Raw genomic sequence first — 13,523 nt, 5'->3', positions numbered from 1 at the left:
GATTTATGTTCAAAAATTGCCTTTACTTCCACAAAACTCAGTGCGTGGAGTAGAGACAAATTCGGGGACTTTGTTAAAGAATTGAACGCTTGCAAGGCTCAAATAAAATTTCTCATGGGTGAAGTTCAATCGGCAGAGGTTATAGCTCAAATGAGGGCCCTTGATGGTCGTATGGATGAATTAGAAAGTAGGGAGGAAATGTATTGGAAACAAAGGAGTAGGTAAGATTTGCTTAAGCATGGTGATAAGAACACATCATTTTTTCACCATAAAGCTAAGCAGAAAGAAGCAAGGAATAATATTGTTGGTGTGAAGGATGTGGCGGGAAACTCATATAGAGAGGAAGAACAAATTGCGGAAACTTTTGTCAATTATTTTGAAGACCTGTTTGCTACGAACAGTAATATTGAGGTGGAGCCGGTGATTGATAAAGTGAACAATGTTGTTGATGAGCGGCAACAAGCAAGTTTGGCAGCCCCGTTTACTGCAGAGGAGGTCCGTGTAGCTCTCTTCCAAATGCACCCAGAAAGGCCCCCGGGCCCGATGGTATGTCTGCTATCTTTTTCTAGAAATTTTGGGATATTGTGGGACATGATGTAGTTGGGAAAGTGTTAGATATTTTGAATAATAATGGGGATATAGGTACTATTAATCAGACTCATATTGTGTTAATTCCGAAAAAAAAGAGTGCAAGTCTACTGTTGATTATAGACGTATTAGTTTGTGCAATGTGTTGTATAAGAATGTTACAAAAGTGTTAGCAAACAAGTTGAAGTTAGTTCTTCCCTACATTATTCATAAGTCGCAGAGTGGTTTTGTTCCTGGAAGATTAATCACTGACAATGTACTAGTGGCTTATGAATACTTCCACTACCTCCGAAAAAAGAAGACAGGGAAAAAAGGGTATCTTGGGCTTAATCTAGATATTATCAAGGCGTATGACAGAGTTGAATGGAAGTTCTTGGAGAAAATTATGTCAAAGTTGGGTCTGCCGGAGAAATTTGTGAATTTGGTTATGAAATGTGTTAGTACTGCCTCTTTTGATGTACTTGTTAATGGCCAGCCTTCGAGAACTTTCAAGTCCACCCGGGGCTTGCGCCAAGGAGACCCTATTTCTCCTTTTTTGTTTATTTTATGTGCAGAAGGATTGTCAGCCTTGCTTAGAGACGCGGAGAACATAAATCTCATCCATGGGGTGAAAATTGGTCATCATGTTAAGCCAATTTCTCACCTTTTCTTTGCAGATGATAGTCTCCTTTTTGTGAGATCGACGGAGGAAGAAGTGGAGAGTGTTCTTGGGATCCTTTCTACTTATGAGATTGCATCGGGTTAGAAACTGAATATGGATAAATCAGAGGTGTCCTTTAGCCAAAACATTGATCAAGAACGAAAAAACATGCTTCAGATGAAGTTATCATTTAAAGCTGTCGAGGGACATGATGAATACTTAGGTCTTCCAACTTATATTGGAGGGTTTAAAAAACATGTTTTTCAGAATATTCATGATCGGATTTGGAAAAAGCTCAAAGGGTGGAAAGAACAGTATTTGTCTCAGGCCGGAAAAGAAGTTCTAATCAAATCTATTGCTCAAGCAATTCCTACATATGCTATGCAATGTTTTTTGATTCCGACAAGCATTTTAAATGTGGTGGAACGACTTTGTCGTCAGTTTTTTTGGGAACAAAGGAAAGAGGAAAACAAGATTTGTTGGGTGGCTTGGGAAAAGATGTATGTCCCAAAAGTCAAGGAGGTCTTAGTTTTAGAGACATGGAAATTTTTTAACAAGGCGCTCCTTGCTAAACAAGCTTGGCGTATCCTCTCAAACGAAGAGTCTCTCATGGAAAAGGTTCTAAAAGGAAAGTATTTTCCCCATTCGAACTTTATGGAGACTAAAATTAGCCCAAACTCGAGCTACACTTGGAGGTCCATTCTTGGAGCTCGTGATGTCTTGAAGAAAGGTGTTCGAAGAAATATTGGAGATGGAGTTTCGACGCATATTTGGCGTGATCCTTGGATTCCGACTTTAAAGGACTTTAATGTGGCATCGACCAAACCAGATGACGCTTTATGCCCGCTGTATGTCTGCCAGTTGTGGAGTGACAAAAGCTGGAATTTTGATGTCCTCAATCAGGTTTTTTTTTAAGTTGAGGTAAGTGCAATACCAAACATTCCTATTCCTATGTTTGATAGTAGAGACTCTTGGATGTGGCATTACTCTAAGGATGGGCATTTTACAGTGAAGAGTGCATACAACTTGCTCACTGTGGATCAAATGCGTGACATGGCCTCGACCTCAAATGGAAGCTCTAGTTTTGATTGGAAATTTGTTTGGAGTGTAGATGTTCCCCAAAAGGTTAAAATGTTTGCGTGGAGGTGTATAAGAGAGGCGATTGCTACTCGAGAAAATCTTGCAAGAAGAGGAATGGTGATTGATACTATGTGTCCGTTGTGTGGGGATGAAATGGAAAGCATCCTCCATACGATTGTGAAATGCGAAGGTGCTAGTTTGATTTGGTATACTTCACCGCTTCGTTTGACTGTGGGAAACTATACTGGGAACAACTTTAGGGAGTGGTGTTTATCGGTCCTTAAGAGGCTCAAGGACATGAGTTGGTGGAGTTTATTTTGGAGCCTTGCTTGGGGAATATGGTTGCGTAGAAATGGTTGGAATTTTTCAAAGAAATGGGTGGATGGGCACGAGGTTATTAGCAAGGCAGTGAGTTTAATTGGGGAGTTTACTCTTGCAAAGGAGATGAGCAATGTCAGCCCCCCTGCTATGGTGCTCGACACAACTTGGAAACCCCCTCCTCTTGGGGTGATCAAGGTAAATTCGGATGCAGCGCTGATATCCACATTAGCTGTTGGTTTTTGGGGGGTGATGCGTGACTATACAGGTGAGGTTGTTGTTTATACTTGTATGAAGATGGCTGGTAGTTTTGATGTAGACGTAATGGAGGCTATGGCTTTGAGACACGCATTGCAGATCACTCTAGAGTCGGGTTTCTTGAGCATTTGTTTGGAGACGGACTGTTTGAAGCTTTACTCGCATTTGGTGAAGGCAACTGTCACTCAAACGGCCTTTGGGATGGTAGTTACTGACATTCTCAAGCTCTCTCGCTCGTGTCATATGTGTTCATTCTCTTTTGTGAAGCGGTCAGGAAACCGAGTAGCGCATAGTTTAGCTAAGCTATGTAATTCTTATTCTGATGTTAGAGTTTGGATGGAGGAATACCCTGATGATGTAACTGAGTTTGTTTTGGCTGATTTGAGCCACTTTGTTGCTTAATAATATTTGAGAGCATTTCCCGTCAAAAAAAAAAATACTACCTCCGTTTCATAAAATGTGCAACAATTTCCTAAAATGGAAACTACACATTATGTGCAACAACCAAAAAAATTCCTAATATAGTAAATTTTTTTGGGTGAATTTACCAACATACCCTTACTTAACTTCAATAAACCACATATTAACTTATTAACCTAAATTAATCAATCAATAATTTAAACCCTAAACCATATTCACTCTCCTACCTCACAGCCCACATCCACCACCAACATCACCAACTTTTCTCTCTATTCTCTCACAACCACCACTCCACCACCACCACTCCACTGTCACCACTCAGATCGATCCAATCGCCGCCTCTGACACTCAATTACACGTGAGATCTAGTTGCCGCCCCTCACACTCAAATCCATTGAACCACCACTACTGCCACCACCAACGCCTCGAAACAACCACAAAGAAGCCAAGAAAAAAACCCTAGAACTGTCGAAACCTTCAACGGAGGTATTGCTTAATTCGCCAATAATACTGTAAATGAAAGGTAAAGGACTCAACGAAAATGGCGATGAAGATGATAACGAAGATGATGAAGAAGTTCCAATTCCTGGCTGCATTTCAGTTCAGAGGAGAGAGAAAATGAAAATCATGGGATTCAGAAATTGGATTTCTATACATTGTCATTGGATTTCTATACATTCGCCGCTCCTCACACTCAAGTCCAATCGCCGCTCCTCACACCCCGATCCATTCGCTGCCCATCAAACTCAATCTAGTCGCACCTCTTACTCGTACAGTCATCGGCGCTTTCTTCTCCCTTACCCGTACAGTGGTGGTGCGAATTAATTGAGTGAGGTTGGTTTTGGGTGGTTATAGAGTAATGGAGGGTTTCAGATCTGGGTTGTGGTGAGAGTGATTACAGGATGCGGTGTTAGTAGTGGTGCGGTGCGGCGTTAGTGGTGTTGCTGGTGGGCGGTGCGGTGTTAGTGGTGCTGCTGGTGGGTGGTGTCGAGGGGAAGATGGCAATTGGTGGTGGACTAGTGGTGGTCCTTTATTAATTAATTATCCCCTCTTTCTCTCTCTTACCTTAATCACAAACCTTTACTTTGTTAATCAAGCATTATCAAATTTTGTCTTGGAAAACGTGCACACAAGTTTGTTGTACATTTTATGAAACGGAGGTAGTACATATTTCTATCAAGCAAGGACCAAGCTAAGTTTAAACTAAATTGTAACTGTTATAACAATAAATTAAAACTACTAAAGTTCGTAATTTAATAATTTTAAAAACTTATTCTATAGTTTGTAATACCTAATTTCTATGAATTGAATTGAGGCATTGAGCACATGTCAAAAACAAATCAAATTCAATTTGGAAATGTTAATAATGCAAATGGTAAGACAATTGGTAAGAATAAATAAATAAATAAATAAATAAGCAAATGGTAAGACAACAAAGGTTTAGCTTTGTGAAGCACATGGTCTGTAACTTTATATGGTACGAGTAATTGGTATGCAATTACTTATATGTGCAAAGTAAAGACGAGAGACCACATGAAATGAAAAATGGGTTTAGAAAGCCTCCAAATAATGTGTTCTTGTCAACTTGATTTTGCTTGTCGGCACATACAATTTGTGTCGTGTGGATTAGATCCTAACTATTCATTCTTTATTTGTTTTTAGATATTCCTATGTTTTTCCAAACATATGCCATTATTTGATTGGATTTATCGGCGCAGAAATTTGATCATTGATGCATTTCATCATTATTTGTAACATGAAATTGTTTATAGAATTATGTGTTAATAGAAAAACAGATATATATTTATATATATGGTTAGAACAAAGCATTTTGATATTATATAAAGACAAAGTAAATCATCTACGAAACATTAGTAAGTTATTAATTTGATGTATAATGCAATTTAGATTGCAATTAAACTAAACTGAACTGATCAATTGGAGCTAAACTAAATTGAACTGAATAAAGCTAAACTGAATTGAAATTAAACTGAAAAGAACAAGCCCTAAATGGACAAATTATAATGTGTTACTATTGTTTTGCCCCCTTTTCTCTCCTACTTTTTCAAGTTATGTGTTTAACTGAATATATTATATAATTCTTCATATTGCATATGTGTATCTTTTTTAATCGATATATAAATAAATAAACCTGCCTTATCTAATAACACTTTAAAAAGCAATGTTGTTGCTTACCGTTCATCATCACATGAGCCTCTCATTATTACCTAATTAATTGTCAAATGCTAACCATTAGCTCATCAATTCAAACCGCCAAAAAATATGGTTGAACCTTCAACCTCTAGCCACCAAATCGAGACACCACTTCCCTTGGTGGCACCATGCATCCCACCTAGGCATAAACGCCTATGTTGACGATTTATCTTTTTACTGTTTAAGTGCTCGATCATCTTCTAAAGGGTAATAAAAAAGAAAATGCAAACAAACTTTATAGCAAATAGAAAATTATGTAAAAAATATGCCTAAATTTATGGTAAATAATTGCTATTATAGACTAGATCCATGCAAGATTTTATGAATGACAAATTTGAGTGTTCACTTTGGTTCCCCAACTACAAGATATATTTCTTAGAAAAAGAGTAACATGTTTACTTTAAATGGGCAATTCCTTATTATATTTATGGATAACTTCTATAATACATTACGTACTATAAGTGTATCCATCACATTCCCACCTAAGAATTGTTAATTAATTATAGCACAACCTAAACCTATTAAATATCCATTTTTAGATAAGAATGAAAAGCTCAAAAAAGATTTGAACTTGGAAAAAAAAAACTCCAAGACTGTCATCCTAGTGTAGTGCATAGGTCACAAATATGAAGTTGACATGAATTTACCATATTTTTAAAATCTTATAGCAACAGCTAAACTACTACAAAGTACTTATTAATTTAAGCTAATTAACTTAATTATGTCATGACGTGTGATGAAAATATGTGTGGTAGTACTAACAACAAAAGTTGCACTTGACTTAATTTGTTCCCACTAGTATTAGTCTATATCGTGTCATGTGTTATGCGGTATAATTAAAAATTAAAGTCCTACTTATTAATTATTGTACCTAAGGAAAAATTAAAACTGTATTTGACTATGCTAATCATGACAATAATAAGATCTTTTTATTCTCAAATAATGTTGCATGAAATATCATGATATTCATGAAATGTTTCACATGTACGTCTACGATATGATTTACTATACGTGGGGAAGTAGCTTAGCTAATGTGTTAACAAGTAGAATATTAATCTATGATTGTCCAAAATTAAAGCTGTTAAAAACCGACCCGAATTGATAAATCCGAACCATTTCGAGTTGTTTCGAAAAGAAACCGAACTGCTAAAAACTTGTTATTTTAAAACCGTAAATCGACCCGACCTAATTTTTTGAAACGTGAAACTGAACCAATCCAAATGTTTGATAACTGTTAATGAACCGTACTCGTTATCAAGTCGAATTGGTACAAATCGAAACCGAGAACAACCCGAATCGAGTACTTCCGAACCCGATAGCAACCCGACCCATTGTAAACCCAAACAGTTTAAACCCGATAAACCCAAATCGTTTACAACCTGTAACTGGTTAGGACCGAACCGGTTATAACCCATAATAAGTTATGACCGAACCGTTTACAACCCGTAACCGCCCGTAAGTCTGTAACCAGTTATGACCGTAGAGTTTTGTTTTTTCCTCTTTTTTTTGGGGTATATTTTATCGATAGTAAAACAAAAGGGTTTAATTTGAATTACGAAGTATTTATATTGAAAAGGTTTGGAATTTTAACGTCATTGAAACTCTTATGCTAAAATATTATCATCCTTTAACGAGTAATGGCTTATGAAACACTATAGTGTGTTTAAAAAAATAACAACTAATTAATACTCTGTATGATCTATTGGAATAACTAATTAAAGAATGTTCATCGAGGATATACTCGAAGATATACGTTATCCAAACCCGTTTAAAAAACCGATTGAGTTTAACTCAAATCGGTTATGACCTGAACCGATATGATTACAACCCAGCCCGATTGGAACCTGATATGTTTTGACAAAACCCCATTTTTAAAGCGACCAAATTTAACTCGAACTGATTATGACCCGTCCCGGATAGAATCCGACCGAAAAAAAATGTAATAAAAAGTAATCAAACTGATCCAACCCGAATATGTAAAACCGACCCGATAATATATCAACTCGTTTCAAACCGAAAATCTATAAATCGAACCGCAAACCCGATTGACACCCCTATCCAAAATACAAAATATAAACACTTCCTTCATTTCTTATTTTATTTTTTTATCTTCTTGTTTGAAATCTTGCAATTATTTAAAATTTGAGAGAATCTTCTAAATTATTCACAACGTATATAAGAGAAAAATTCATTTTTATGGGGTCTTACTTAATTCATCAGCTGCTTTAAAAAAAATTAAATTTTGTAAATTTTTTTATTAATTTAATTCGAAATATTAATTATTAAATCTAGTCAATCAACTTAAATCTATTCAGTCAACTTAAACCAAGAGCGTAATAAATATCAATAATAAACGGATAATTATTTGAGAAAATTATTAATTTGTGAGATTACAATTATGAGCTAATCAATTAAACATTTTAAAACATAAGATGTTACTGATAGAAAATATCCATAAAATATTCTCATCTTAGGTTTAGGATATATTTTGTATAAGATATCTTATGTTACCTAATATGATTAGGTTTCTCATTGTAACCCTATAAATATTGTGATCAATGGAAATCTCTCTAATCAAGGAGTTCATATAATCTTATGTTACCTAATATGATTAGGTTTCTCATCTGTTACATTAATACAAAAACTAGTACGAAGTATAATCCATTAATCCTATAATAATTAAGATTACAAATATTTAAGGTGAAGTTATAATTGATGTCGACATATATATTATTTTTATCACCAAGCAAGGCTAGACACCAACTACAAGGGAGCTATTAAGATATGGTCACACCAACTAGCCTGTTTCTGTTGAGATTCACGGTGGAGGAGGATTGTAATGCCTTATTAAGATATGGTCACACCAACTACAAGGGAGCTATTTTCATCTTCAAGAGATGTTTGGTAGGCCATGCTCTCAGATCAATGAACTTCGATGGTGCTTACCTATGGATTCAAGTTGAAGGTCTACCGGTCCATTACAATTCAGTCTCCATTGCGAGTAGGGCTTTATCAAAGATTGGTCGAGTTCTGTGCTTTGATAATGAATCATTGGACCCCCCTATTAGAGGAGCTCATAGAGCTAAAGTCTGGATAAGTCTGAACAGACCCTTGATTCCGGGGTTCTATTTTGAGTATGAGAAAGGGAGCTTCGAATGGGTGGACTTCAGATACGAGGGGGTTTTTGTGCTGTGCAGAGTGTGTGGGAAAATTGGGCATAAGGAAAAGTACTGTAAACTCTGTCCTCAAAAGAGAAGCAGAGAGTTTTAGGCTGCTATGTATGCTGCTTGTGACAAATACGGAGAGATCAGAATAGATCCCACCTATTTGCCGCTATACTCAAACAAGATCATGGGTCTGAAAAGAGTGGTGAGGAATAGAACTTCGATGATTAATCTTATTGAAGTCAAGACCTCGAGGGAAGAGAAAGGGGATAGTGACTCGGAAAAGGACTGGATCCCGGACACTCCGATGAGTTCAAAGGAGAAGTCTGATGACAAAGGCGAAGATGAGGAAGATGATGAAGAGGACGACAGCTCGAGCTCGTCAAACATGAAGAGCGGGGATGATGAGGAAGATAATGGTGATGAGGATAGTGATGACTGCTTGAGGTAATGATGAAGGGGGAGGTGGAGGTGCATCAGGTGACCGGGGTAATGATAATCAAGGTGATCCGGGAAAAAGGGGAGGGAATAAGGATGACAGCAGTGTCAATAAAAGGAAGAGGGGTGACGGGGAAGGAGGCCGGAGATCTTTATCGGAGAGGAGAGGCCTCAATATTACTGGAATTTTTTGCCCAAATAAGAGGAGGAGAGGTGGAGCGTGTTGTGCACTTGGAAAGGATGGTTCCCCTTCTCTGCATAAGGTTACTCGGGGAAGACCTGGTACAGGGGAGTCAGGCCCGGATAAATCAGTTCGGAGTTCTACGGGTATTAGGAGGGAGCTCCATGGCAATAAGAGAAAGAGGAGGAGCATTTCCATTAATGATTTTGCAGGAGGAGACAACTTTTTAGATATGCCTAGAAAGAGGAACAGAAGATTGCGCAGAATAGGGGTATTTATGATCCAACAGCATCTTCAGATGTTGCTTTCTCTTGGATAGCTAGGAAGCCAGTTTTTTTTGGAGGGAATATATGTTTGGTTAGGGTATGTCTTCAGGGGGTTTTATCCCCATCTGGAACTAGAAGATCCTTCTTTTATAACCCTGTCAGCTAAATGGTCCCCTACTTCCTTAGTCCCTCTTTCGCTGTCCCCTGTTCAGAAACCTTTCTTCCAAATTCCCCAGAATATTCATTTATCACTCTCCTTTTTTCTGAGTTGTAAAATAGCTGACTTTCTATTTATCCTCCCATCCCAACTCATTATTTTATTGGCTGCCTTTGCTTGCTTACTGGTCCCTTTCTCCTTTCCTGTTTTGTACTTTCTTAAACCACTCACTCTTAGTTTATCTCTAGCCCCACGTTTTCTAAACATGGAAGGCTACCAGTCACTTGCGGATATTATTGATCTAGATGACAACTCCTCTGACTTTCACTCAGTGGTCTCTTCTCCCTCGGCTTTGGATGAGTTGGAAATGCTAGATGAGTTGGAAAAACTAGATGATTCTTGCCTTGAAAAGTTTGCCTCTTATTCGGCAAACAACCCAAATGAGCCAGTTTGGGGCCCGGCCCCGGACTCTCCTCTCCTGAGTTTTGCTCAGGCGCTGCTGGACTTGGGCCTGTCAAGTGATAGTGGGAGCGAGAGTAAGGAACAAGCAAAGGATCCGGATAGCCCAGTTCTAGCTGGTAAGTCTAGTGCTAGCCCTTCTCTGTTTGGGCCTTGTGATGAATTGGGTAAGGTAGTTGAACCCTTTGTAAACCAAAGGAGTCAAGCTAGGTTTGTCAGATGATGATAGTATCGCCTCATCAGAAGAGACAGAAGGTTTCCCAGGCAGAGCAAAGAGGTGTCTGAAGGAAGAATCTCCAGTTGAAGGGAGGGGCTGGAAATTCCAACTCCCAAGGGGAAGCAGGTGCTTTTGCGTATGCGTTAGGGGCTCAGTGGCTAGCCCTAAAGAGCCACAAGGGAATAAATGAAGATATGGAGCTGGAATTGCAGGGGTTTAGGTAACAAAGAGTCCTCTGCAATTCCCTATATTAGTATTATGTGTAGTAAGTTTCATGTCGATGTAGTCTTTATCTCAGAAACTAAATGTAATGCTAGTAGTCTTTTTCCTGTTTTTAGTAAACTGGGGTTTAAGGGTTGTTTTGGGGTTGATGCTTCGATGGAAGCTGCGGGGGGATGTTTTTGGGGTGGTCATGTAAGCTAGAAGTTATTAGCTCATCCTCTAACGCCATTTGTTGTAAGGCGTGGGATGCTTTTGATAATGATATTTATATCTCTTTTGTGTATGGCTCGCCGTATTTTAGACATAGACAGGCGGTGTGGGATGAACTGAGTATGTTCCTTGACTCGGTGGAGGGAAGACATCTGTTGATTGGAGATTTTAATCAGGTGGAATGGGGGACTCGGAAGAAAGGAGGTAGCGAGACTATTAAAGGTGCCTCCAGTTTCACAATCTGGAGAGTTGGGAAGGGTTTGTTGGACATTCCTCATAAGGGGGTGAGTTTCACTTGGACGAATAATAGATTGGGAGAAGAAAACATAATGGAGAGGCTGGATAGAGCGTATTGTAATTTGATGTTCAAGGATGAATTCCCGGAGGCGACGCTATGGAATCTCCCTATTGTTATCTCTGACCATGGCTCAATCTTCTTTGACTCCTGTCCAGCAAAGAGGGGAAAAAGAATCACTCCGTATAAAATTGAAGCATGGGCTATGAATTTTGATGAAGTGTAGCAAAATATAGCATCAATATGGAAGGAGGAGGGTGCAGGGTCTAGGATGTTTGTTTTTCAGCAGAAGCTAAAGAAGGTCAGAGGGGTGGCGAGGAAGTGGAGCTTAGATTATAGAGAGAAGCATAGAATCAATTGGGAGCATATCCATGGGGCTTTGAGTGAACTGCAATTGGGGGATTTGTCAGGAGAGGGGACTAGACAGGAGAAGGAATTAAGGAGGGACTTGGAACGAGATATAGATATCAAGAACGCTTTCTGGAGACAACGTGCGAAGGGAAAGTGGGATCAGTTGGGTGAAAGATCAATCGCCTTCTTTTACAGGTTGGTTAAAGGGAGGAAATCCAAGAATGAGGTAAGAGCGCTTCTTCTGGGGGAGGATGAGTGGTGTTCAGACCTGGGCGTTATCAAGAGGGAGTTTGTTAACCACTTCAAGACTATTTACTGTCCAGCTGAGTCTATCGATTCAGTGCCAGGGGATGGAGATAGAGGTATGGAGTCGGAATGGGTTCAGCTAATGCCAAGATTAACAGAGGTCACCTGAACCTCCTCAATAGAGAGTTCACTCGTGATGAGGTGAAAAAATCCTTGTTTGAAATGAAGCCTTTGAAAGCTCCGGGTTCGGATGGGTGCCCACCAATAGTTCTTCAAAAATGTTGGAACACCATGGATGAGGACTTATTCTCTGTAGTAAGGAGTTTCCTAAACGGGGGTACATCCTAAAGGAATGGAATAGAACTTTCATTGCTTTATCCCTAAAGAGGAAAATGCAAATAGGGTCGACCTCTTCAGACCGATAGGTTTATGCAATACAGCCTATAAGGTAATCTCTAAGTGTCTGGTAAATCGCCTAAAGCCTATCCTAAAAGAAGTAATTGGAGAATTCCATAATGCTTTTGTTCCAGGACGGCTGATGACGGATAGTGCTCTGATGGAGCATGAGTTAATTCAATTCGTCAAAAAAAAAGAAGAGGAAGGATGGTAAGTTTGTAGGAGTGATGAAGGTGGACCTGAATAAGGCATACGACAGAGTCAGATGGGACTTCATCATCAGTATCCTGAGGCAAATGGCTTTCCCGGAAAGGTGGATTCAATGGATAGGGCAATGTATCACAATGGTTTCTTATGCAGTGCTTGTCAATGGGGAACAATCGGAATGGTTCTTTCCCAGAGTGGGACTTCGGCAGGGGGACCCTCTCTCTCCTTATCTGTTTATATTATGTATGGAGGTACTCTCAAGGAGGTTAGTATGGCTCCAGGAACAGAATAGAATTGAAGGGTTAAGAGCTGCGAGAAATTGCCCGAGCATTTCCCATTTATTTTTTGCAAATAACGCTCTACTTTTCTTCAAGCCAAGTTTAGAGGTGTGTAAGGAGCTAAGACAAGCGCTGGATGACTTCTGTAGAATCTCAGGGGAGGTAATAAGTGCGAAGAAATCCTTTGTCATGTTCAGCCCGAATACTCCATCTACTTTTGTCAGAGCGCTTAGGAGACCTTTGGATATGACGAGCAAAAACTTCTTTGGGTCTTACTTGGGGTTCCCTATGGATGTTGATGGTCGGAGCTTGTCTCAGTTCAATTTCCTGGTGGAGAAGATTTCAAGGAAAGTACTCTCATGGAGATTTGTATCCCTCTCGCATGCAGGAAAGCTTCTTCTGATTCACTCCATCCTGGTGGAGATGACTTCCCACATTCTTTCCTTTTTTTCTGATCCCGAAAAAATTCCTAGGCAAGATTAGTTCTATTTGTATGAGATTCTTCTGGGCGAATGCGAGTGAGAAAAAGCCGATTTATTGGAAAAAGAGAGAAATTTTGGATCTACCTCGAAAGGATGGCGGGTTGGGCTTAAGAAATATCCACAAGCTAAATCAAGCTCTGGTATTGAAGCAGGCTTGGAGAATTCATAGTAACCGGAATAGCTTAATGAGTAGGGTTGTCATTGGGAGGTATGGTGTGTCACCAATAGAAGGGGGAATGAAAGGAGGGCCTCTCTCTAGGGGCTCGTGGGCGGTCAGGAGCATGAGGAGAACGGCATTAAGTATGAAGGAGGGTTTTTGGTACAGAATTGGAAGAGGGAGGGGGGTCAAGATAGAAGAAGACAATTGGACTATGAATGGAAAAGTGAGTATGAGGCCGGGAATAGATGAAGGGGTCAGGACCAATTGCAAAATGTG

The 13,523-nt window shown here is 39.2% G+C and overlaps 1 protein-coding gene across 1 annotated transcript; it reads left to right on the top strand.

The window, feature by feature from the left end:
* Positions 1 to 1,342: 1,342 nt before the first annotated feature.
* Positions 1,343 to 2,143, top strand: LOC110712981 (uncharacterized mitochondrial protein AtMg00310-like). Its single transcript, XM_021891440.1, has one exon. It carries the CDS (start codon positions 1,343 to 1,345, stop codon positions 2,141 to 2,143), a length of 801 nt encoding a protein of 266 aa, XP_021747132.1.
* The last annotated feature ends 11,380 nt before the right edge of the window (positions 2,144 to 13,523 follow it).

This window comes from Chenopodium quinoa, unplaced genomic scaffold, assembly GCF_001683475.1.
Source record: "Chenopodium quinoa cultivar QQ74 unplaced genomic scaffold, ASM168347v1, whole genome shotgun sequence".
Classification (NCBI taxonomy): Eukaryota; Viridiplantae; Streptophyta; class Magnoliopsida; order Caryophyllales; family Amaranthaceae; genus Chenopodium; species Chenopodium quinoa.
This window is presented reverse-complemented; position numbering and strand designations above follow the sequence as displayed.